Below are 26,135 nucleotides of genomic sequence, written 5' to 3'. Positions count from 1 at the left end.
AGCCAAGGCATATGATAGCGTTGAACATATCATTCTCCTTAATGCCCTCAACGAATTAAATTTTCCGCAATATATTACAAATTGGCTGCACGAATTTTTAAAAGATAGAAAATTTTATTTCTCCCAACGAGGCGTTTCTACGTCTAAGTATAGTCAAACGAGAGGTGTTCCCCAGGGCTCTGTTCTTTCACCTGTTTTATTTAATATCTTGTTAAGTTCGATTCCACTGTGTGATAAGGTACAAGTGTATGTATACGCAGATGACATTGCGTTTTTCGCATCTGATTATGACATACATTTACTCCATTCAACGTTGCAATCATATTTAGCAACATTAGACTCCTGGTTTGAAGATATTCGAATGCAACTAAATGTTACCAAAAGTGCCATAATTGTTTTTCCTTTACATATGCCTGTTAATATTTCTCTTCACTATCGGCAAGAAAGAATTCCCCAAGTGGACTGTATTAAATATTTGGGAGTAATATATGATGAAAAACTGAGCTGGCGTAGCCACATTGAACATGTTAAAGCTAAGGCTACACGCGCTGTCGGAATGATAACTAAACTTGGTCGGCTCCGTTCCGGGCTACGCAGAGATACTCTGATCATGATTTACCGTATGTACGTTCGCCCGATTCTTGAATTTGGTTGCGTGCTTTTTTCTGGTGGGCCAGCATACAAGATTAATCCTTTGGTTCTCTTAGAGCGCCAAGCTCTTCGGAGTTGTCTTGGTGTTCCTAAATTTACAGCTAATAGCGTGTTGTATCAAGAAGCTCGGGTACCCACTCTTGCTTGCAGATTCCGTATTTTGACAGTTAAAACATATTTAAAATTATATGAAGCTACTCCAAGACGGTTGCAATTCGTATTTTTGGCTGAATCGAATGCTTTTTTCAATGAGCACTGGTCCCGTCTTCATAAACCTCAGATTTTGTTTGTTCAAACACTGCTGGAACCCCTAAATGTTAATATCTCCGAAATCATTCCATTAGATAAATCAATATCCAATGTAAAAATAGAATTCGACGACATATTCCCAGTAAATGCGAAACTCTTGCCCTCTAAGTACTTAATTGGCGTATTCGAAGATCACCTCTTACAATTAGGAATTAATAATGTAATTGCAACAGATGCATCCATGAATGATAAGAGAGCAGGTGTGGGTATCTTCTCCCAATCATTATCCTGGTCATATTCTTTACGCCTTCCAGATTATACTCCTATATTTGAAGCGGAGTTAATGGCAGTTATTTTAGCCCTTCAAAAACTTCCCGCAAATCATTCGACAGCTGTTATAGTGACCGATTCATTATCTGTGTGTTCGTCCCTCACTACAACTTCGGAGTCAGTTATTCTAAACACATTCAGGTCATTAATCCCCATAAACATTCGCCTAGTGAGGCTCATATGGGTTCCAGGTCATCGTGGAATATTTGTAAACGAGATGGCTGACTCACTGGCGAGAGTATCCCTTGAAGGCCCAGTTTTGTCAGTTATGCCTCCTACAGCTTATGTCACAGCGGCGAGGTTCAGAAAATTTTCTCTTATTGAAGATTCAGAAAAGATTAAAATACCGAATTCAGAATATTCACACTTGCAATTTCCGTGGGATAATAAATGGTGTCCCACGCGTAAATTGGAAGTATCCATAACTAAATTAAGATGTCGTATTCCACCGCTTAATTTCTACTTAAACAGGTCTGGTCTGGTCCCATCCCCTTTGTGTCCCAACTGTAACGAACCCGAAAATATCGACCATTATCTACTAAGATGCCACCGTTTTAAAAACCAAAGGAAAAAATGCTTTGAAATTTTATTTAAAAAATTAGGAATATCACTAAGTACTCTAAATATCCTCTCCTTTGGGGCTGCTTCATTGGAATTCAGTAAAAGGAACGTCTGCGGGGCCCTCTGCGAATTCCTGATTGACACGATGAGATTACCTTGCTAATCCTTTGTTTATCAATTTATTGTTTCCCATCCCCTTTCCCCGAAAACAAAATCTTATTTATTTCGTTATTTCCTTTTCTCGTGTCACGAAAATCACCTTATTCTACTTGAAAAATGCCACCTTTCCATTTCCCTGAATTTCTTGGTTAACCCAATGTTCCAATTCACTGTAACCGCCGGCTTCTTGGCCAATCCCCCGGTGTGGGTGTGAGCCAAATGCAAGGAACAAGCAAGCAAGCAAGTAGATCCATAAGGGGCCCTGTGGGCTTTTATTATTGAGGAGACTTGATACGACGAAATCTGATGCCACGCATAGAAGTCCACAGCGAGTGTGTGAAAGTCGACACGCTTGGCATTCTCATTTGCTCTTTGCGACCTTTGACTTCGAAGAGGGCGACCGTTTGTTTTTTTCTCTATAAGCTCGGCAGAATTGTTAATTCAGCAAGCTTTCATTCGACGAATGATATATTACGATCGCTAACAGCCGGATCTAAAGCACAAATCGGGTCCGCCCCAAATTGATTTGCTACCTTATTAAGAATTACGGCGCCTCTTTACTCGCTATCTATTTTCGCTTGTGGAGTACCTCATGGGATATCCTCGATATATGATTTACACTTACACGGTTTCTCTATCAGCGACCGGTGGGTCGATCTGTCGCGAGGGAGAGGGTTGTTGGCATCATTGCGGAAAGTTCGCCAATTGGACGAATCGCTAATCGTAAGAGCACGTTCTGTCAACAAAGTTTCGTCCTTGCCGATATTTAATTGCCCAACGCCGGAGCAGCGTGCATTACACCGATTCAGCGAGCCATCACGTTCGCTTATTCGATGCTCATAGAATCGTCGTGCTCAGTGATCCTGTTGGCGTCACTCCGCCGCATCGCACCACGGATTACGCGTGGTATTTTCGCCGTGTTTTTGCTGTGCTGCTTCGAGGCTGGACTTACTGTGTGAGTGAGGCTTTCTGCTGCATATTTCAGTCTGGTCTACAATCCTTATTGTCGGATGGGCTTATAACTAAGTTTCATGCACAGCGAGCACCATTCTGTAGGATACAGTGCTGCTGGTTGCAATAACCGCATTAGCATCAAGAAATACTTCTGTGTTTTTAGCAGTTATTTCTTTTTGTTTCGCCTGAGTAATAATTGAAACTGTTTAGCAGCTTGAAAACTAGAAACCGTAGTGGACTGCTGTTATTATTTTGTTTTTAATGAGTTACTTTTCGTTGCATTTCTTTTACATTTCCGTTATTTTTTTTTTTTCATTTGCGGCCCGTAGCGGCGCATCACGTCCGCAGGCTCGCGCGAGCATTCGCAACCACCATGGACGAACACGAGACGTGCGGAAGATGCACGCATTGATGGCCAAGCGCGCGTAGCTTTCACGGCGTTGTAGCGACGTATGACACGCAGTATAAACATCTGCACTTGGAATAAACTGTGCAAAGAAAAGTGACAAACACGAGCCCTCGTGTTCGTCCTTTTCTGTACCGGTTTTCACACTAAGTACAAATGTATCAACGAGGACAGCTAACTACCTTGCATTGTTTCTTCGTGCGAGCTTCAACAAGGTGCTTATAACGATCAACCAACAAGCCCACACGGCGACTCTCGTTGACTCTTTTGTAGTGTAGATATATCTGTACTTTAGCTTGTTCGATCATGACGCTTCAATTTGCATACCAAGAGTAATACACTATCTCAATTTAATGCGCTCGTATTACTTAAGACTGCTAGCACACACACACACACACACACACACACACACACACACACACACACACACATATATATATATATATATATATATATATATATATATATATATATATATATATATATATATATATATATATATATATATATATATATATATATATAAAGCTGCCTACAGGCCATACTGTTTAAGAATTCCACTCATTGTTACAATTTGGCCATTGACAGTTGCTATACAGAACTTTTTAACAGCGAAACTGTTAAACTGTTCCGCGACTTGGTGGAAGCTCCGCCATTTTTATTAGGAAAGCTTACGTTACACAACACTTTAACTGAGAGAGAACGCCAACTTGGAAATTCGCAACCAAAACGCGTTTATAGCGAGATTCTCAAACGATTCTCTTTTTAAGTTTCTTTGTTTCATTTCATTGAGACAAGCGCGACGGATGACAGATGGCTCGGAAATGTCGAAGAAAGGGAGCCAGCAGACAGCTATGAAACATTTTATTCCAGCAGCGCCGCGTTCTTTCGCCTAGGACGCGTCTGTAGTCGGAGAGTGATGACTTCGTTTAGGCGTCGTATGCATAGTACGTGTGTAGTGTTTCTCTCGCTCTCACTACATACAAAAAGCTCGCGATGAGAAGGATATTGGCCTCGAGGAGTTACGGAGTCGCCCTCTATCGGACGCGCCTCAATTGCGCGCTAGGCAGGATGCCGCCGGCGCGCTCCCCATAGGTTTTGCTGTCGGCGCTCTACAAAAACACCTCGCGGGAGCCCTCCAGGGCATTTCTGTAAGTACTTTCGAAATGAACTGTGTTCTTTACTGTCAAGATAGTCATTTTCGACGAACTGAAAGCACAAGATAGTCTACAGTCGCTGTCTCTTCACAGAAAACCGAGCACCCGCTTCACGCTGTCACCGCGTTGGAGACCCCTGAACCGGCTTCTTACGTGAAAGGTAGTCACTCACTGAGTGCAAACTATGTGAAATATCTCGTTAGAGTAGACTGCCTATATAACCAAACGGAGCATAACAGAAAGAAGCCTCAAGCCAGCGATCGCACGGGTTCGCGACGACTGACGGTGCCTCTACATGTATGAGCGTCTGCATGTATGTTCGTACTGTTGGTTTCGCTTTTGCTACGAGCGCGTTTTGACACCGCGCTGTGAACTTTAGGCCGCAAAACATGAGAATTTGTGAGTAAACAAACAACTACTGTTGCGCGGACGCTATCAGAGCAGTTCAAAAACAATTTCCTTACAACTGCGGCTTCGGTGCGCATGACAACTTTGTGATCTGCCGTCCCGACGATTCAGTGCTTTTTTTTTTCTTTTTCGGTCTAAATTCGGGTACGTTTCAATGTCATTTGACAAGTTGTCTCGCACTGCGTATTGATCGGTCTTCTCAGCGGGCAAATGCCGCTGCTTCTGTTTCTTTATTCAGCGCATTCGTTTCGTTTGGTGCTCACACAAAACGTGAGCAAATGCGACGCCTTTTTTTAATGCTCCTTATTATCGTTCCGTTTGCATTCCAGTGAACTTGCCGCTCTCTGTGATCAACAAATTCATAGACCAAAGCTTCACCACTTCGAGATTGCTGGTGGAAGGAGAACCAGTCTACGAGACCGAGCATGTAGTAGCATGCGACGCCTAGGAAAAGAAAGAAAATACAGTAACGCGGGAGAATCAGTACATCGACTGACAAGAAGAAGATGGCTTTCGCCTTCTAGTCATCTTTAACGAATGCATAAGGGACCCTGTGCGTTTTTTAATTCAACATATCTAAACAATGACTTGCGCATCTGCAGCCGATTTTGTGGACGCTGAGCACGGGGCCGACGATCAAGAGGTCGCATTGGAGGGTTCTGAGATGGCATCGCACGTGGTAAAATGTAGCGCTTTTACCATCCTGTGGCAGATAAGCATCATTTGTCGGCGGGAAGCGCGCGCGAGCCATCGTCTCAGTGCGCGCTGTCTGCTACTCACCGAACATCGCAGGCCCGACGCAGTAACAAAAGTCTTCGTCGCGGAAGTGCTTGTTGCACACAAGACTCGTAGCGGATGGCTACTTGCCGGTTCTTAGCTTTACAACCCGTGCTTCACGCTGTTTCTTGTCCCGCGGTTACCAGTGCAGGCTGACACTGGGCTCCTTCGCGTAAGCGCGGCGCTGCGGCACCGAGCGGTAGAGCACCATGTTCGTCGCCTTCGGAGGCAGCCACTCTATTAAAATGGTTTCAATTGAGTAGAAAATGAGAGAAAACTTCCGAATTTGAACAGACCGCAGTGCGTGTGGAACTTGAAACTCGTTTTCAAAGCACGCGGCAGTGCGCCACAAGCAGCCGACGCGGCCGCGGAGACCACGTGATCCTGCCAAGTACGTCACGCCGACGGTGGCGCCGGCGTTTCCAGTGGTGGGCCTCGAGGCCAATAATAAAGAATATGAATGATGTTAAAGGAAGACGGGGAGAAAACACGAGGTGGCAATACCAATACGATAGAGCCGAGCAGAAAAATATTAAGAGTAGAGTAGAGGTATCGAACCGGCAAGGCTCGGAAGATGACAGCTTAATCTATCTTCGTAAAGGCCAAAGAATCTCAGTAAAGCAAAGCATGCGAATAACACGAGAGAGCAGTTGGACTGGTTAGACGGTCTAATAACTGTCGAAACAGCCGAGGAGCATACGAGTACGTCGCCGCCTAACCGCTCAGCTCGCCAGTGAAGCGTGAGTTACCTTTTCAATAAAGCGATCAGTTCGGACGAAACGAGCATTGGCAAGGGAGTGCTTGAAGGAGCTAAGGTGTTTGTGATGGAGAAAGCAGCTACTTTTGTTGATTGTCATAGGTTGCGGTGGGTAGCGTGATAGCATCAGCGAAGTCTAGCAACGAAGTGTTAGTAGGAGTGGCCAATCTCCTCTAGACCGCTGCAGATAGATAACCCATGTATGCTAAGTTTCAGCATTGATGGTCATCCCAAGGCGTGCGTGCGTGCGTGAGTGCGTGTGTGTGTTGGGGGGGGGGGGGGGGAGGGTTAAAGGAAAGCCATAAGCAAATGTTTTTAAGAGCTGAAAGGGGTGACATCTTCCCCATCGATACTCATCGCAATAAGCAAAGGATGATTGCTAACTATTATACGATATGATAAGGGAAGGAAGCGCTCGACGTGCTGTTACGCACGATTATGCTGAACAGCTGGTTTCATCAATCTGTCTGGCATGGCGGTGGTTGAGTATGCAGAAAAGATATGGAGGTTCAAGGCACAATGTTGCTTCCATATTTTTCTAAGACAAGGGTAGTGTAATGCCGTAGTTTCAACTGCACGGACCTTCCTCTGCAGCTGCGCAATGTATATATATCGCTTATGAATGTTTCGTGTCTTTCATGTAATGGCAGCCTGAGAATTCTCAACAGTATAACTATAGTGTACGGACACAAACACTACATAACTTGCGACAAACTGATCCGGGTACACAACAGACAAAACTACCAAGCTCGTAGGGTACTGTTTAGAGTTGAGCGGAGGGCACTGAAAGGAAATGCTCCGGTATTGAAGATTCTGCCTGTTGAAGATATGCAAGATGAAGTCTGTAAGTTCAAAATATAAAATAAACGAGAAAGTGGCCGATGGTTACCTCCTGTATTATCATCGCCAGCCTCTAACATAATATACAAATGAAATAATATGCGTAAGGAAAAAAATTAGCATGGTTTTCCTTGATGTACGAAATGTTTACCGAAAACGAAGTTATTGGCTTGTGTCAATGCCAACTCTTACAATCTACCCATAAATAGTTGGGCTCCCTATTGCACAATCACCGGTTGCTGTAACAAGTTACAAGGTGCACCATCGCAACTTGTGTAATTTGACCTTGAAACAACCGGTATCGCCTCGCTGCAATTAGGAAAGCACGAATTACCGGGTAACGCGTTACGCGCCGGCGTGCACAACGGCTGTGAAGTCGCGCTCAACGCCGGTCTCTCATTACGCTCCGTAACTTCACCGCGTAAGAATTATATCTAGTCGATTAAATTCGATAGTATTTTTGTTGCGCGGAGGTGCCAATTACGGCGACACTGAGTAAATTACTTTCCGCGAATCAATGGTGAAGCTAAAAGAGAATGAAAATTTTGCAGAGCTACTAGAAAACAATTTTCGTGCTTTGTAGTGACTCCTTTCAAACTTCAACCTTTCTCTCTATTCGTCAACGGCTAATACATATGATAAAGCATGAAATCAATTGAACGAACGCCAGTCTGTCGACGTAAGGTGGCTAGCATACTTTGACTACCTAATTAAAGTGCAGCACACGTAACGCTTCACGGTCGAGTTACGTGCCAGATACATTATGAATAGCTGGTTGTGGCAAGCAACCATGTAGCTGCGAACTGCACGATGAGTTGTTTCATGTCACATCTTGAAGAAGCTCATCTGGCCAGCCGTCTTAATCAAAAAAAGCAGCTAGAAGAATCTTGCTCTATGTATAAGGAAGAAAAATGAGATGTGCTCAAGGGTTTCTATCTTATCCTTCAAAGCTAAGAAAAGGTTGGCAAGGATTGTCGCGTAAACTGGCGTCACGTACCTGGCGGTTATTAATCATATGCTTTATCCTAGTGTTGTCTTCATGTTCCTCGTGTTCCGCTTTTCGTCTTGCAATCATTCTAACCTAGAAATTTCACGTTCTCTTGACCCCAGTCCATACATAAGCATAGCTTCATTCAAAGTAAATCAGTTGGCAGACAGCGCTGCGTTGTCGTTTTCTGAGGCGTTCCACAAAATAGCAATGCAGATATTTCAATATAAATTTTATGAAATTAATACAAATCAACAAAAACTCTTTCATTAATCCTTGAAATATTAACTTGAGGACAGTTTTCTCATACATGAAACCTGCAGGGCGTGAGAATTTATGGCATACGCATGTTCTAGAAATGCGGAAAATTGCAGGTACTTTGCTATACGCCTTACTGAATTTCAGTCGCAACACCGAAATTGAGCGTGCCGGGCACGTACGAAAAGCGGCCGCTTTTTCTAACGTCAAACGGAACCTCTGCTAACGAGAAAGTGGCGAAATTCGAATATGATTATGAGGCACGCTGTAGCGGTGGACTACGTCTTTATTTTCACCAACGGAGTTTCCTTAACGTGAACCATATTCCAATCACACAGGTGTATTTATATCACGTCCAACTAAATGTAGTCGCCTTGGTCGGAAATCCCACGACGCCGTGCCCGCTTCACGGCCTCAGTTTTGACCGAAAAAAAAAAAGTGAAACGCTGCATAATCTTTTCTCAAGGACTTTTAAAACTGGATGGAAATATGTAGCACGCTATTAGCGTAGAAAACAAATTAGCGAAGCTTGCACTAAACAGCTAAACTGGGCGATTATGAAGTCTAATCTAGTTGCTTCTAGGCTGTTGCTAGGCTTTAGCTAGGTTAATCACGACACGCATGTCCAAACTCCAGAACCGAGCGCGCGCACCTGTCGTAGAACGACCCTTTCTTTATCTCTGCTTTATCTCTGCGCCTTATATCTTTCACACATTCTCTTTCGCGGCGGGCGGAGCGGGGTGGTGCCGCCGTCTGTAAGATGTGAAAAGAAGTAATGCTTCACGATCGACACTTACTAGCGCTTACTCCGAGATTGCACGCGATATCGGAGGTCATGGTTACAGCGTCTCGATACCAGAGAGGTAGACTGGCCGCGCTGGCGTCGCCGAGGCACCCTTGACGCAGTTACGTTGGTTAAGGTCTTTCTTTGCCTTTCGCTTCGTGTTAGCGTGCGTCGGCTCATCGGAGTAGTGCAGCTTGCACGTGCACCAACAGGATTTCCCCGCCGCCGACTGCTTCAATTGCGAGAGCACAGGCTAACAAAACTGCTGCAATACGCGTTGCAGAAAGGACGAGATTTCGACGGGCGAATGTCGTGCGTTGGTGGAGCGAGAGCAGCGCCTGCGAGACAGGAACCAGCGGGACGCACGCGTTTGCGGCTGAGGCTACGAACCTCTACCTCCCGTGTTGCTGAAGCGCAGTGTGTGTTATGTATGCATGAGCACAGGTTTCGGCTACCCATTACTAGAAAGCGCACACCGTGCCGTTTCTCTCCTTAATTGACGACGCTTTGAAGAAGTGCATACCGGGTACCAGTGTTGATTATGAGATTGTTGATATCGTCCTTACGCGGGATTCACGATTCGCTGTGTCCAAATATATGTTCACAGCGTCAGCTACCACAACGGTTTAATCATAATCATGTGCGTTAGTCGTCGCGATAGAGACATGCTGTCAACATGGGTGCATCCACGTCAAACGGTGCTATAGCTGCCAAACACGAATAGACATTGTACAAGGTCTCATATATCACTACACAATAAGCACTACTTCTGTGAAGACACGTTTCACTTTCGTGTTATACCGATTCCTATGACGGAGGGATCAGCCATGTTTTTTTTTCTTTCTCTTTCTCTCTCTGCTACTTTCTCTCTTTCTGTGTTCTCTTTCTTTCTCTTTCTCTCCATCTATCTTTTTTATATCTTTATTCCCATTATTTCTCTCAGTTTCTCTCTCTCTCTCTCTCTCTCTCTTAGTAAACCAGTGGTGAGTAATGGGATTTCGCCAATTTCTGTGGCACATACACCGGATGATAGCCATTTACTGGGCTAATTGTTGCCTTCTTAATTTTTTAGTGGACCAGTGGTTAGTAGTGGGATTTGCCCAATTTCGGTGATGATGATAGTTATCTGATAGACCGCACAGACAGCGGCTAGCTTAAGCAGCTTCGTTGTTAAAAAGTAGGCGTTGCCAATTTTAGTAAAGTGAGCTGTTCGAGATATGTAGGCTAACTTTCGAAGCGCGGCTTTCGTTATCGAATATTGAAACAGTCAGAAACTTTGCTGTCACTTGTTTTCGTTCTCCATAGAAACGGCTGCTGTGCTGTGACTTCGGACCACCGGATGGGAGGACGGAAAGGGAAGAACAACCTGTCAACGCGGTTAGACAGCAGCGCATGCAGAATGCGGCAGTTGTGATCGGCGCTTCTGTGCTTCGACAGCGCATTGAGTTTCCGTCATGGCCACCCGGTATTTCCACCCTGCCGACTACTGCGTGCTTGTGGCCGTGCTGGGCGTTTCGTCGTTAATAGGCGTGTACTTTGCCTGGAAGGACCGCCGCAGCACCAATAAAAAGGACTTCTTCGGGGGAAGTAGGCAGCTACAGGTAAGGAAAAAAGAAAATAATGTGACAGAACTGGGTAATAGGTACTTCACGACAGCCAGCTGCCACGGTCATCGCTTCTTTCGCAATTATTTCTCAAGAAAAATACACCAATCATGCAGACACAGGATTCTTAGCATCGTGCAAGGACGTATGACGCAAACCATAATGGAGACATATAGATACTATATGGCGACATCATAGTTATTTTTTTCTGAACTTGTGGAGACTAAGGCAGTTATATGGCAGTTATACTATGACATACGTATGACAGTTATATTTCGGCGTTTAATATCTTTGTAATATAGCGTTTTAGCTTAAATAAGAAAGAATTTACATTGTTTTTCTTGATCAGGTGACATGTTACGTCATCATGGCGTCACATGTCAATAATTTTGTGCCGTAATCATGACGTCACTACGGCCTCACATCACGTGTCGTCACATTATGACGTCAGCTCGTGACATCGTCGTTTGGTAATAGGTGGGCCCATCCAGGAGGCACGTGATGCGTAGAAAGCTTGAAATGCCTCCGATCTCGGAGACAGTGCAAAACCACGCTAGGTGCAGAAAGCTTTCCGGGGCGGGGAAATTGAAACAATCAACAGCGAATAAAAAGAAAAGAAAAGTGGCTTTCAGCTTCGAGTCATCATATGGGAATGCGTAAGGGACCCTGCAAGCTTTTATGAAGTTAATAGGCACAGTTTGATATTTGTTAAACGGTCGCTTTGTAACGGCTGCATTGTTCGGACTTGACAAAAAAAAAGACTAATTTTAGATATTTGCTTACGCAGATGTTTCCGGTTACAATGTCCATGACAGCCAGCAACATGTCAGCGATTGCCATCTTGGGTGTACCTGCAGAGAATTTTCTTTATGGCTCCCAGTATATGGTCGTCTTCGTGGGTGTCGTCATAGCTAGCCTTCTGGCAGCCCACGTGTTTGTACCCGTTTTCTACAACATGGACATGATCAGTGTGAACCAGGTAGGATGCCTCCTCGAACGCAATTGCTCTAGAGATAAGCTGGCGATGTTTTTTGCGTTCATATTCGCATCTTACGGGCTCCGCGTAATAGCAGGAAACTAAAAGTACATATATTGTGAAGGAGCCCCAATTACGCATGCAGCCGTCCTCTTTGGTTTCGTCCTTAGTAAGAAAAATTGTATTCACAGTCCCCATGCTTTGAATACCAAACGTAACACTCGGGATCATTTAAAACACGTCTTGTGTGACTGTTCGCGTTACGACGCAGAACGAAAGAATCTGACGGCTGCGCTTCATTTGAGGCGCCGCTTGAACTTGGAGATGCGGCACGTTCTGTGCCCGTGGCAAAGCAGCGTTTGCGTGATGCGCAACATAAAAGCGCTGTAGGGTATTCGGAGGTCTACTCGCCTTAACGAAACTTTATGAATGACACTTGTGTATATATGCCTGGTTGTGACTGTACGTAATATTTATGTGCATGTGTGATCATTGTATATATCATAGTCATCACCCGACAGCTGGAGTAACAAGCGAGGCGATGAACTAGGCTAACATCTCCGGGAATATAATTAGAAGTTGTTATCTGTCTCTCTATGTTGCCTTGCTCTTTTATTTTGCATTCACTAACACATTTACATGCGATTTTCTTTTTTATGTAATAAAACTCTGGAATGCCTGATCCCGCAGTGACCGCTCCCTGCCATAAAGCGCGCTTTTAGTACCGTAATAGATTATTTGGAGAACATGCGATTTGTTTTACAGCAGAGCTGTCATGGGCGAGGCTTGTCCGTGTGGCGTAGGAAGAAAACTATCATCATCATGCCCAGCTAGCCTCTGCCACGTCAAGCCAGGTTAAGCTTAGATGAGCCTAGTTAAGTCATGGTAATTATAAGCAAGTCTAATTAAACCTAGTTGAGCATGGTAACAACTTATTAGCTATGTATATTTAAGCGAGTTAAGACATAGCCTAATTTGCCCTAAATAACCTGATTTGAATTCCTGGTGTGGCTAGTAAGGTCGTGGTCGGAAAAAATTAATGAGCTCGTTCTAATTCATATTAATTAGTGCTAACTCAGACTAAACCGAACTATTGCCAATTAGCTAATTTGCCAGTTAAGCCCAGGCAGGACTTGAAAATGCAAGTTACTCGAGACTTATCTAAATATGCTAATAGGTCTAATTACGCTAATTATATTAGTCCAGATAATTAAGCTATTTCAGCTACTGGAATCGTGTTGACTCGGTGCTGCTACGTGATGGCTAATCGAAATCCAATCTAAACCGTTTGATAAGCTAGTGGTGAAAACTTGGTTTACGAGAGAGATCACGGGAACACTCCGTGCAGCCGTGTGTGGATGCACGTATCAAGTGACCTAGCAACATTTAGCTAAACTTATAAAAGCTATAGCCAAGAAGCCAGGACCAGCTGGGTGCCCACCGGCTCTGCTGTGACCCAGGCTTGCGGCTTAGTGCAAGCTGCGCTTTTTTAGGGGCGAAGCTCCTCTTAGTCTAACCTTGTCACGCGTCAGGCGTCAGGTGTAACCGGCAGTACCTCCCGAATAGTATAATAGATGGCGCTGTCTCATAGAAGTACATACAAACTGCAGTTGAGTGACGATATTCTAGATGGCGCTGTACACAATCTGTGTCGCCATCACCATTTCTCGTCTCATTTCCTAGATGACGTTCGTCCAATAGAAATGTGTGCAATAGTGCGCTTGTGTGAATCGCCACTAGATGGCGGTGGAAGTGCCGCTACTCTCCGATTCGCTGCTGCGCGGGCTGTGCCTGGGTGCGCGGGAAATGAGTGCCTCTCTCAGTCTCCTGGATCGTCACCGTACGTGTCGGATCGTTGGTGGGCGAAGCGAGCGCGGCGCCTGGCGGATCCCGCGACGGTGCGCGCCAATGACGCCGCGGAGCAACATGCACTCCGCGCAGCGGACCCCGAAAGGCGAGCCCGAGAAGCGGCGGCGAAGCGAGCGCGGCGCCTGGCAGACCTTGATGGTGCTCGTGCGCGGGAAGCGGCGACCAAGCGGCGCCGAGCGGTCTCACATTCAAGGAGCCGACGCGCGGTTCGAGCGGGAATTTCTCGCTCATTTGTTTGGCCACAGTTGCGACATGTGTGATCGACATTGGTTCGATAATAACCTCATCGCGGTTTCTGGCATCAGGAACGAGATCTTCACCGTACCTCACGTGTTTGCATGATTTTATCGGGCGATCTTCTCGGAGGATTAACGGTATCACCCATAACCTCCAGAGCTTCGCCCATCTCACCATCATTCACCTCGTGGATATGCTGTGATTTTTTTTGTAATTTTCTCTCTCTTGTTTGCTCGTGTTCCCTTACCGATGTTGACGGGTTGAAATTATTTCCTTGTGGTTATCTGGTTCTTGCTAATTTACTGTGTCAACTCCTGCTATATCCCTGCCATAGGGTTCCAGTATGCGTAAGTAATTAACAACATTATTAAGTCTAAGCGTGAGACCAAAGTACCCTTTTGAAACAATGCTTTCAAATAAGTTTCATATGGCCGAGATGACACGTTCAAATTTCATTGAAGACAGTCTATTAGCACTGAAGAACCTCTCTGCGTTTCAACTAATAAATTTTCCTCCTTGTTGTGAAATCAACGCAGCAGTTTCGTCCTTTGTTAATGTGCAGATTTCTTGCGCTTATATGGCGAATATTGTCTGCGTAATATTCATCAGTCCTTGCCTTTTTTTCCTTGCAGTATCTGGAGAACCGGTTCAATTCTCCACTGATAAGGAAGATAATCTCCGCTTTGACTGTGATAGAAATGGTAATGTATGGTTAAACAATCGACAAGATTTCATGAAATCTCTAATGCTCATTTGTCATTTGCAGTGCTTCTTCATGGGAGTAGTGCTTTACGGCCCGTCACTCGCACTTGGTTCGGGTGAGTTCCTTTTTCTGTGATAGCCAATTGGCTGTGAGCGCAGTTCATGGGTTTTTGGATGAACAGCTGAACTTTTGTCGGCTTTTCTCAAGCCGACAAAAGTATTCGCGCATACTAACGAAAGGGAGGGAATCTTTCGTTTCTGCGTTGAGCGGCGTAACCGTTAGAGCGAACGAGGACGAAAGAGAGCGAACGCGGAGGGCGCGCGGCGGAGAATGAAAGACGGCGATAGCAAAGAGAGCGCGAGGAGGAGGGAACGACAGTGGTGAGACAACAGGTTCCGCGGCGGCCACCCGCAGTACCAGGCGCTGCGCCGTGCTCCCGACCGGGCTGCAGAAATTAGGCGCCTTTTCCTCTTCAAACCACTACCACCACCGCCACCACCCGCAGTGCCTCAGTAGTGCGCGTTGTAGTTTGTCTCGATGTGTGCGCAAAACGCGCATCAAGGCACCCTAGCTCGCCGTCGTGCATCGGCTGGTGTGGAACGCGCCCACGCGCTGCCTTCCGCGGGTAGCGAGGCAGTCGCGCTACGCTTCCTCTGCAGCGGCTGATGTGTAATGGGCTGCACGAAATTGTCCGCGCTAGTCACGCTACTCACCTCATTCTCGTCCTAATGTAAGCCGTGTACCTATATACGAAATAGTTTCAGTCAATTCTTTCTGAGCAATGTGCTACGCAACTGGTGGAAGTGCGTCGTCTGCCGTTGCTGCTAGACTAGCTGCCTGAGTAGAGGCTCAACGCCGAAGATGCCAGAATCCAGAAGTCCGCGCCACCGATGCAGAAGAATTTGCCTCAACTTATCGTAAAATCAAGACACCTTAACAGCTGCGCTTCATAATTTGCATTAGGCAGTATCGTAATCGTCTGTGATTTTTTTTCTCTTTCTTTGTTAACGCAAGCTTAACATAATCACGAAAATGCCTCCCGCCGTGTCGCTAATGGTATAGCTAACTCCCAAAACTTTAGCAAACTCTCAAAGGGACCATCGCACAACTAAAGTAGGTTGCGCCACTCTTGGTCACAGCGTTACTGGTGCTCCAGTGCGCGACGCAGACAACACTGTTCAGAGTCGAGCAGTGTAGGAAGCACATTCTATAGGCTTTTTGAGCCTATCACGGAGACCGTAACGACCATGTGACTCAATTAAATAAAGGCAACATTACGAACACATGATCTAAATATTATACCTGCTCTCGCGATGGCGGAGCACAAAACGCAAAAGTAGGGCGAAGCGGAAAAGAAAGCTTCGCTGCAGAGCTGGGGGTATCACTTTGCTGCAAATACTCATTGATAGGGAACCGCCGTGTTACAAACGCACTGACTATCCTGTCTATGAAAACTGTTCGATGCAGTGACAGGTCTTCCAGTGTGGCTTTCCATCCTGGTCAACGGAAGCGTTTGCGCCTTCTACACGGCAGTGGTGAGTATTCCCACAGGCTGAGCAGTCATCACGCTTCATCTCTTAATGGCCATTTTCATAAAGATGCGGCGCTCGGTCGCAGCGCTCGCTCGAGACACTAGAGAGCTTTAGAATACACTCTAAGAAAAAGTCGAGTATTTGAGGAGTATTTCTGCCACACAATAATAATTGTCATCTGGCTTGCTCGCGTTTCCTTTGTTGAAAACCCGGCTCTCGCCATCAAGAATGCTGTGTCACGCTGATAGCGCGCTCGCCGTTCGTGACCGGGAAGTGCCGGGTCCGCGGTGATAGCGCAAGGAAAGTAAGCGAAGTAGATTACTGATTATTGCTGTATGACAGAAATACTCACCAAATTTCTTAGAGTGTAGTGTACGGAAAGCTTTGAGTTAGCGTTTATCACCAATGCGCATGCATCATACGCTATGCTCTAGCATAGCCACGGTTAAGTGACGAAAATAGTTCATGTACTCAACGAACGCTATCTTTGCGTACCCTATTCTAAAAGTTGCTATCAGCGAATAAGAAAAGTATGACGCCAAGGCGTTGAAAACAATTCCACTTTTGCATTCGGTGTGCGGCGCATAGTTTTTCAGTGTTAACGGCGGCTTACAGTTAACGTGGAACTGTTTCTGCGCCAGTCTAGTGGCACCAAGGCAGCAGACATGTTACCGTAAACGTCCCTAGGCACCGTCTGTGCGCTTGTCAGTTATCAAAAAAAGGTCTTACACGTATCAGTATCTATTAACACAGTTCCCGAAAAGCTATCAAGCTGTGCATAAGAGTATCCAATGTAGCCAATTGGGTCAAAGACCTATGAACAAAAATCTTTTAATTGTGTTCTTAACCTTGTATTCGCAGAAAACGTTCTTCCACTAGAACTGTTCATAAGAGCAGGTACGACCCAATCACAATGTAAGATATACCAGCTATAGTAGCGCAGGCAGCTGACCAACGCAAGCCACTTTTCACAATTAAATACTTCGTCAGCTCGGTTCCTGGTTCTTCGTGTTTTACGCTCTTATGAGCGATAGAGACTATCAGCTTTCGCTATAACACGTTTGCCCTCGCGGATTATCGAACGTCTCTACAGGCCCTTGCTGCGCCACCATGGGAAGCTATTCATCCATTCCATAATGTCCTTGAGGTGCTTCAAAGACTAAGTGTCTCATGAGGGTTCCCTAAGGACAAACGTGTTTTAGCAGGCATTGAAGACACAAATGAGAATACTTCATATTGAAGGAAGGTTCTTCGCATGCGAAGTTATAGTATATAATACTGGAAAAAGAAGCCTAGTCTAGAGTATCAGAAATTAAAGGTATGCTGTGCAAGATCTTCAAGGCACTGCTGCACTTGTAGCTTGATGTCAGTTGCCACTTTAATGTTCAGGAGGCGCAGCTAAGCCAGCGTAAATCCTCGCTTCCCTTCACCGCAATATATTGTACAAGCTTCGTTTGACTAGAAACCCACACTATGGTGAAGTCAATATGAAATGCATGTAAGACTTGTTTTAAGCGCTGCATATACTTACTGTTGGCGCTGTTCGTAAATATAGCTGGTGATAAATGTTGGTGGTGCTCTTTTTTCCCCAATGTACGGGGGGTGCGCGCCCTTGACTAAATGATAGATAAACCTCTGAAACTTGCTAAAAAACGCCGATTCGCAGGGAGGCATCAAAGCTGTCGTTTGGACGGACGTCGTGCAGATGCTGTTGATGATTTTCGGTCTGCTGATCGTCCTCATTCAGGTATTCCCGTTTTTTTTTTCTTTTTTGCATAGTGTTGTTATATAAAGGTTTCGGTGGTCTACTGTCAAAGAATATAAAGAAAATTGAGCTCCTGGCCCTTTCAGTTTTACTTGGAAATACTTTAAACATTACTGCCTCGTAATTCGACCTAAATATGCCAGTACAAGTTTCCACGTCTTAGTTCCCCTCGGTTAACCTCAGAGATCGGTTTCGGTAAAGGCGCCGGCTTAATTAACCTCTGCGACATGTTAACTAATAATATAGTCTCGCTACTTGTATTTGGTGTTGGTTGAAGAGCTGTGATTAGCAAAGTGAAAAGAAGCTGTTTGCTTTTTGACTTTCTAAACGCTAAGAGGGGCTCACTGTTTATAATGCATCGTTATTCTTCTGTCGTTTGTATTGTTGCAGGGCTTCATGACTATCGGTGAGCCCAGTGAAGTTTTCGACGCAGTCAACAAAGAGGGGCTACTAGAGTTTTTTGAGTACGTACGAACACGCATTATACTGTAGAAAAATATCACAATTACAGCTCGTAAGTTCGAAATGTGAAAACACTCGTGGAAAGCGGTTATGGCAACTGGAAGGCTGATTAGGACTCTCGGAAACTACGTCTAATAATAGCCCGACTGCTTAGTCCATACATCATAACCTTTCTGGGCAGAGGTGTAATGCAGAGTAAAGACCTGTCCCAGAGATATTAAGATGCATCTGTATGCGTCAGCCTTCTGTTCTTGCTTATCTCTGTTGTGTTCTAACTGGCTTGCTGTGGAGAGGTTAAAGGTTTATATCACATAGAATACTTCAATTTTATAGGTTCGGCAGCAAAAAAAAAACAAAGAAAGAAAGCAAGCGTGTTACTCACAATCCAAAATGGACAAGCAAAGCAAAAAGCATATGGCAAAATGAAACAAAAAAAAATAACACGGCCCAAATGCCAATCTTTTATGGAATCTCTTTCGCAAATCTGCTGCTGTGGACAGTGTTTCTATTGCCATTAGCACCAATCTCCTTACTCTGATGGTTATCTATTCTAGATATTTCACGGCCTTCATCTTAGAACCTTTGCTTAATGTAACATAAACTAGAATGAAGGTTGGCATATAATCACTGCTACCGACTTAGGCTCTCTTAATGTTACGTCTGCCACTGTTCATTCCGCTGCTTGTTTCGTAATAAATATCTTTCTACTATGTCTTTTCTGCACAGCTGCCGTAGCTTCCAAATGACATAACCGCCATTTTAAGAACAGCGAACAGCCGAGTGCGAAAAGAAACATTGCCTGATCACAAGGTTGACGGCGCATTGTATATTCTTTCCATACAATTGCACGTTTCGTGACATGCGCTGCGTGAAAATAAAGACAATTCAACGCATCAGATATAATACCGCTTAACGATAGCTTTGCTCTATATCAATTTCATTAGACGTGCAGGGTGCAAACATGTCTTATACGTTTTGAGACTTAGTTCTTGTGATTTGGGGTAAGTCCATCTATAGTCGGACAGAACTTAAGAAGTCCGGACTGGTTCCGCCCAGAGGACCGAAGCGCTGGAGCCGATCGCCTCCGCGACTTAAAGAATAGTCCCGCTCACGCACTCGGTAAAGTCCTCCGAAGGCGGGCTCACCGGCCGTCCGGCTCATGACGTCAGTCTGGAGTGCACGCCCATTGGTGCAGGCTTGTGCGAATCCGCCTTTGAGGAGGAAATGCCGCAGACATCTGAAGTTGTATCGAACTATACTAACAATAGCTCAGTTTGGAACAGCGCAGAAGACGAAAGACACACAAGCCTTAACAAAACAAGCGCTTTTTCTGTGTCTTTCATCTATTGCGCAGTTCCAAAATTGAAACCGAACCAACCAGCCCAACTCTCCCTTTTGCTGCTATCTGTAGCTTACTTGCTGTCTACGATCCCATATACGTATGCTCTATCTCACAAGCTGGTTCCTGCAGGGTGGAAGATGCGAGGGGTAAGCAAACCGCATGCTTGCACAGCAAAACATAGCTCCGTTTGTCATTGCTATATAGTTGGAGAAGGCCAAGACAACAGCGTTTGTTTGGAACATGCTACGTCACAGCAGTACCTGATACGCTAATCACGATTCGCTTGCGTGTCATAATCATTTAATTTTTGTATTGGTAACTGCCGATAATTGTGATGGCGAACCAACATGGCAGCGTCCACGCAGACATGATAGCCCGCTTTTATCTGAACTCGCGCTTGTTACTTGCTCACTGCCCTGAAAGCAATAAATAAACGGTGGAATCGGCTATCGCTTTGTGTCATCTCACGCTCAGAACAAAGTATCAGGTACGTTTTGTCCTTATCCCAGAGATCAGCTGTTCGTTCAGCCACGCCTACTATAAGCCTTGTCCCCGAGAATTTGAGGATGAATCTTGGAAACAGTGCAAAATAGACTAGAATACATTGCTGTCAAAGTGTCAGGACGCAAATATAGCGCGAGCGCAAGCGTCGGTTTGACACTTACGGGCCACACAGCTCACGACGGCGCAAGGAACCAGCTTCAACGGGAGCCGCCATGATTTTTTTTTCCGCGGTACCGTTGCTGCCCAACGCTAAATGCGTTGGTTACTGCCGTGTGCTCGCTCTACACGTGAACGCGTGATCGCAGACGTTATGGGGACGTCGCTCTTCCCATTGGCTTCCAATCAGCTTATGAGATGGAGTATAGTATGCATGCACCACTGCTAGCGTAATCTCACTGTTTATTCTGCTCTACTTCGCAACCCGGAAGCATGAGCTTGAACTTTCAGAAAACGTTCACCTTCTGGAGCGTCGTTGGCGGGACCGCGGTCTCGTGGATCGCGGCATTCTGCATGAACCAGGTCATGGTACAGCGTTACTGCGGTCTTGCATCAATGCGCAAGGCACGAACGTGAGTATGCGCCGCCGTCAGCAGTGTTCCTTTTTTGTTTTGTTTTGTTTTCTATTTTACAAAAATGTTCCCGCATTTTTCTCTTCCCAAGAGTACTGCCCCCACCCGGGCACGTGTCCTTGTTTAAGCCTCATGCATTGATACCTTCATACCTTCAAACGAAAGTGCGATGCTTCTTGTATGTGCTGGTGCCAAATTTACCCCGATACCGCCGTGCCGCAGCACACAACTTCCCTGACCGCCCACCTTAACAGAGTGGAATGGCTCTGTATTTTTTATCAGTAAGAATAAGCATATTAGTTTTTCCGTTTTGGAGGAATCATACTTATAATTCGAAGTTTGATGAGGTTACGCTATCGCGTCGTACTGTGCAGCAAGTCTCATAAGATAGGAGTTGTATTGAAACGTCACTTTGATAAATGACACCTTGAAATGTTACCCGTGAAGCACGCGCCCGCAGCTGTTGAGACGACAGAATCTAGGTGTGCTAACGCTTACTTAGGTTGTTTTAAAGGGTTTAACTTCCCAGAGCTACTCAGACTGTGAGGACGTGCCGTAGTGGAAGGCTCCGGATAATTTCGACCACCTAGTGTCTTTCAACGTGCTCTGACATCGCACAGTACAAGCATTTCTCCTCCCATAGATATGCGACCGGCGCGACAGGGATCGAATCCGCGTCTTTCGGTACAGCGGCCGAGCATTTACGCTTATTGAAAGTGTCAGTGCTGCCCATGTCGGCCTCACTTTCTTTCTTTACCAATCGTCTCTTGCTGAATTAACCATATCCAACTTAACGCTCCCAGTCTGCTTTAAACTTCACCGCTACGGGAAGGTGGGTGTTTTGGAGGAACCCCTGTGTATTATATATATACACTACAGCGCTTAGGCATATACGCATATACGTAGCAGGCGCGCATGGTAGGGAATATTTTCTGCATGTTTGTGCGCTCAGACTTCCACTTCGTGGATTGAAAAGCAACTCCTCTCTACAAATATCTATGATATCTTCTTTTGACATTCTTTTCATAAGCCTCTGCCTCGCTTTCTTTACAACGGCTACTATGTTTCACTATAATTCTTGCTTCACGTTGTATCTGCGCTCTTCAGGTAAATAAAGTTTATATGCTACACGTACTTTCTCGTCCAAATTCATGAATCTTCCTTCGAGACACTTAAAAAAAACAATATTGTCCAACGGTGGTTCACTTATGGCTTGCTTGTGGGTGAAGAACTATATTTGGCCTGCCCATTTTTTAAGTTGCAACGCTGACAAGGTTCCTAATTTTAAGCATAAAACGGCGGTTGCAAGCATTAGCATTAACATCATTACACGTTTTCTTTTTTTTTTCAATTTTTTTGTACATCAAGCTTTTTTTTTTTTGCCTTTATATGTATACCTCGCGTACCTCCCTGATAGTTTTACGAAATGGGCACCCAGTGGTCGCCTACTTTCAGAAATTCCCATAGCATTGCCGTGTCTACATTACATATGTTAAGCTCCCCCAATATCCAGAAAGGGTATCCATAATGGTCACCCATGAATGCTGCAGTCTTCCCGCTCTGACGAAGTGCAGGAATTCTGTCCTCTAAACGGCCCCTTTAAGCTGAACACATTCCCTAGTCTTCTCAATATTTCGGTGTTTCTCTACCACTTTCAACAGCTCGATTTTCGCGACATTGTCGCCCTACATCGCCAACGTTACTTTAACGAGACCGTATGGGACTTTTCCTCTTCCTCTCAACTTTTCCTCCAAGTATTTTAATAGATTAGATTCATCCTTTCTTGCCATCCGATTGGAACAAGCAGTGACACCTCGCGCTTCCTTTGGTAGTCGCCTCTCGCTCTAGGTAGCGACAGTGGTCGAGCGAGGGCACCACACATCTTGCGTTGGGTAAGAATGCCTAGCTTGCCTGAGGTTTAGGAGCAGCAAAGCGGTGACGTCAACTGAATAAAAAAAAGCATACCCTCCCATTGCACCTACGCCATAAGATATTCTGCTTCATCTTCTGATATTATTTAGAGTAAATATGCCTTGCAAGCTCACCAAGTACAATTCGTCAATTGAAGTTGCAATGCGGGCCACAAAGTAATGGTAATGGTGATGGCTAATGAGTTTATTGAATTAAGCAACCAATAATAAGGCGGTTTCAAAAGTTTCGACGTCAACTGAACCTGACAGATTTTCCTTTTTTTTGTGAAATTTTCTTTTCCCTCGGAGACCATATCTTCAAGAGTTTTCGACAGTTCAGAAAAACAGCCCGTGGAAGTGCGACCACGCGCCCGAGGGAGAGAGAGCTCTGTCTTAAAGCTGTGTGTAAAGTACTTCATGCTACTCTGTGTAGGAAAAAACATGGCTGATCCCTCCGTCATAGGAATCGGTATAACACGAAAGGGAAACGTGCCTTCAGAGTATAGCTTATTGTGCAGTGATTGATATATGGGGGCTTGCACAGCGTCTATTGGTGTGTGGCAGCTACAGCACCGTTTGACGTGGATGCACCCACGTTGACGCCTAGTGGCCCATCTCCGTCGCGACGACTAACGCCCATGATCATGATTTAACCGTTGTTGAAGCTGAAGTTTTTACCATATACCTAGACAGAGCGTATCGCGAGTCCCGCGCAAAGATTACATCAACAAGCATATAATAAACACTGGTACTCGATATGCACTTCTTTAAAACGTCGTTAATTAAGGAGAGAAACGGCATGGTGTGCGCTCCCGAGTAAGAGGGTAACCTACGCCTGTGCTCATGCATACTCTACCACACTGCGCTTCAGCAACACGGGAAGCAGAGGTTCGTAGCTTGAGCCGCAAACGCGTGCGGGAGTTCCACGTCCCGCTGGCCTCTGTCTCGCTCCACGAAGACACGACATTCGCGCGTAGACATCGTTGCCTTTCTACAGCGGTTACTGCAGCAGTTTTATTAGTCGGTGATATCGCACTTGAAGCAGTCCGCGGCGAAACACCGTTGGTGCATGTGGAAGTTGCACTATTTCGACAACGAGCCGTCACACGCTAACACGCAGCAAAATGCAAAGAACATAACTGCGTCTGGGGCGTCTCCCCGATGTTAGTGCTGCCAGTGTTTTTCGCTGGTATCGTGACGCTTTAACCATGGCCCCCACGACTGCGCGCCGGTATGCAATCTCGGAGGCCATGCTTTAGCTGCGTCGTCGCCGCATCGTTTTCTATCGGCGCTAGTAAGTGTCATGCTGCATCACTTCACTCCACCGCTCATAGACTGCGGCACCACCCCACCCCGCCTAGCCCCGCCAACAGAGAGCACAGTGCGAGAGATAATGTGTGAGAGATATAAGGCGCTTTTGTGGAGTGGCGTGCGTCTGCCTCGGCAGTTTGTCAGTAGAGCGCTGGGCGCCTATCGTCGTGGACCAAGAAGTCGGGGGCTCGATTGCCGGCGGGGAAACGTTTTCTCACAGTTGTTTTTCTTTCTCATCTGTTAGCGTCCATTTTATGAACGTCATATCCGGGACGGAAATATGTCACTAAAGTCTTGGTGGGCTCCGGTGTAAAACACTTTCGTGTTAGAAGGTCCGTGGGAAAAAACCCCTAGAAGCAGGGGAGCAGGAAAGGTAAATAAAGAAAATATATCATCATTGAATTTACAGCTGAGATAAACGTGATGGTTGTAAAGTAGGCCGCATTATAGCTTATCAATTTAGGTAACATTTTCGAGGAATATTAAAAAGAAAGATTGAAACAGTGCCTTGTTGCGTGAGAGAAGGTATATGTACAAGTGTCTTTCCGAGAGGCAGTGGTACATACTTGGGAAGATGAACTCATTCTACTCTGCAAACTGGGAATTATAGTCTCATCCGAAGTAGCACTCTAGGCGTATGACTAAACAGTGACTCCCCACCTCCAGTGCATGTTAGAGAATGTCTCCTCGTATCTCGTCTAATTGCAGGGCACTGTACATCAATATGCTGGGAGTCTCTCTTGTACTGACGATTTCATCTATATGCGGCCTGTTGCTCTTCGCGCTGTACCACCGATGTGACCCAGTCAAGGCATCCGTGATTGCCAAGTATGACCAGGCAAGTTAGGAGAATACCTGCCAGTGGCGGCGGTAATATAATTCGTTATCGGATGGGAACGTCAACTTTAGTACGGATTACCTAATCACATCCTATTTTTCATTGATTTATTTAATAAACAAACCAGTAGAGGGTTCTAATTTTGAAAACATGTGCTTTGGTGAGAGCACGGTAAAGAAAAAAAAACGGCTGCACTAAGCTCATTTACCTACCACGATCGCTTCCCTTCATTCAGACATACACACAAAACTAAGGTGCCGAATGCGCAACATATGTCTGGCCTCTGCATTAAACTCAGTTGTCTTTTTTGGTGGATGGCAGTTTAAAATGCTGCAGACTACTTTGATAATAACGTATTGAGTTAAAACGCCTTTGGCAACTAAATTACTGAACAATTAGAACAATGAGCACCTTATACTGATTCAACAAAGTAGTTTAAAAATGCTCAACGCATCATAACAATACAGAAGGGTACGTGGGCCTGATTCTATAATTAAACATGAATTGTTGTATTCATTCAGCAGAATGGTAATGCTCACATACTTTTGAAAACACTGAACCGATTCTTTGCGAAGTAATAACCTGTCAAGCCTTATCGCAGTTCCAAAAGTTATAATTAATTGTCGGGATTTTACATCCCAAAACCACGATATGATTATAAGGGGCGCCGTAGTGGAGGTTCCGGAAATTTCGATCATCTGGTGTTTTTCAACGCGCACTTAAATCATTACACGGGCCTCTAGCATTTCGCCTACAGCTAAATGCGGCCACTGCTGACGGGATTCGATCCCGTGACCTTCGGGTCAGCAGTCGAGCACCCTAACCACTAGACCACCGTGGCGGCGGGGGCGTAGGCAGAAATTTTTGTCGGAGGGGGGGGGGGGGCACCTCCTTGATTTGAAGTGGGGGCCAGGCTGGTAAATGTGGTCAAGTGACATATTGGGCTCTGTATGCCATAGCAAAAAGAAAATTTCGGGGGGGGGGGGTCACGGGCCCGGTGTGCCCCTCCCCCCCCCTGGCTACGCCACCGTATGGCGGGTGCAGTTCCAGAAGTTCCCTTTGAAATGTACATGGGGTTAGTGTAGATAAGGCGCACTATACTAACGTGTCAGTTTCTGTTAATACCGTTTTTGAACGCAGCTGATGCCGTACTTTGTGATGGAGACCTTGGGTCACCGGCCAGGCATCACGGGGCTCTTTGTCACGGCAGTTTACAGTGGATCGCTCAGGTAAT

At 45.4% G+C, this 26,135-nt stretch overlaps 1 protein-coding gene across 5 annotated transcripts in view; it reads left to right on the top strand.

Moving 5' to 3' along the window:
- The first annotated feature begins 4,390 nt into the window (after positions 1-4,390).
- LOC119393439 (sodium-coupled monocarboxylate transporter 1) overlaps positions 4,391-26,135 on the top strand; it is a 37,882-nt gene continuing 16,137 nt past the window's right edge. Inside the window, exons 1-11 of one of the 5 annotated variants that reach the window (XM_037660457.2) lie at positions 4,392-4,461; positions 10,585-10,880; positions 11,671-11,862; positions 14,598-14,666; positions 14,732-14,783; positions 16,136-16,203; positions 17,867-17,947; positions 18,356-18,429; positions 20,702-20,842; positions 24,772-24,901; positions 26,042-26,130. In XM_037660457.2, the coding sequence (XP_037516385.1) occupies positions 10,734-10,880; positions 11,671-11,862; positions 14,598-14,666; positions 14,732-14,783; positions 16,136-16,203; positions 17,867-17,947; positions 18,356-18,429; positions 20,702-20,842; positions 24,772-24,901; positions 26,042-26,130 (1,043 nt within the window). In that variant the 5' untranslated portion in view covers positions 4,392-4,461; positions 10,585-10,733. Of the gene's footprint in view, positions 4,462-4,561; positions 4,628-10,584; positions 10,881-11,670; positions 11,863-14,597; positions 14,667-14,731; positions 14,784-16,135; positions 16,204-17,866; positions 17,948-18,355; positions 18,430-20,701; positions 20,843-24,771; positions 24,902-26,041; positions 26,131-26,135 lie in introns of those variants that run through there. The other 4 variants (XM_049416252.1, XM_037660461.2, XM_037660460.2 and 1 more) reach the window with 4 other exon arrangements.

The sequence above is a fragment of the Rhipicephalus sanguineus genome, chromosome 5 (assembly GCF_013339695.2).
Source record: "Rhipicephalus sanguineus isolate Rsan-2018 chromosome 5, BIME_Rsan_1.4, whole genome shotgun sequence".
In the NCBI taxonomy this organism is placed as follows: domain Eukaryota; kingdom Metazoa; phylum Arthropoda; class Arachnida; order Ixodida; family Ixodidae; genus Rhipicephalus; species Rhipicephalus sanguineus.
Note: the sequence above shows the minus strand (reverse complement) of the source record. Positions and strands in the feature narration are given on the sequence as shown.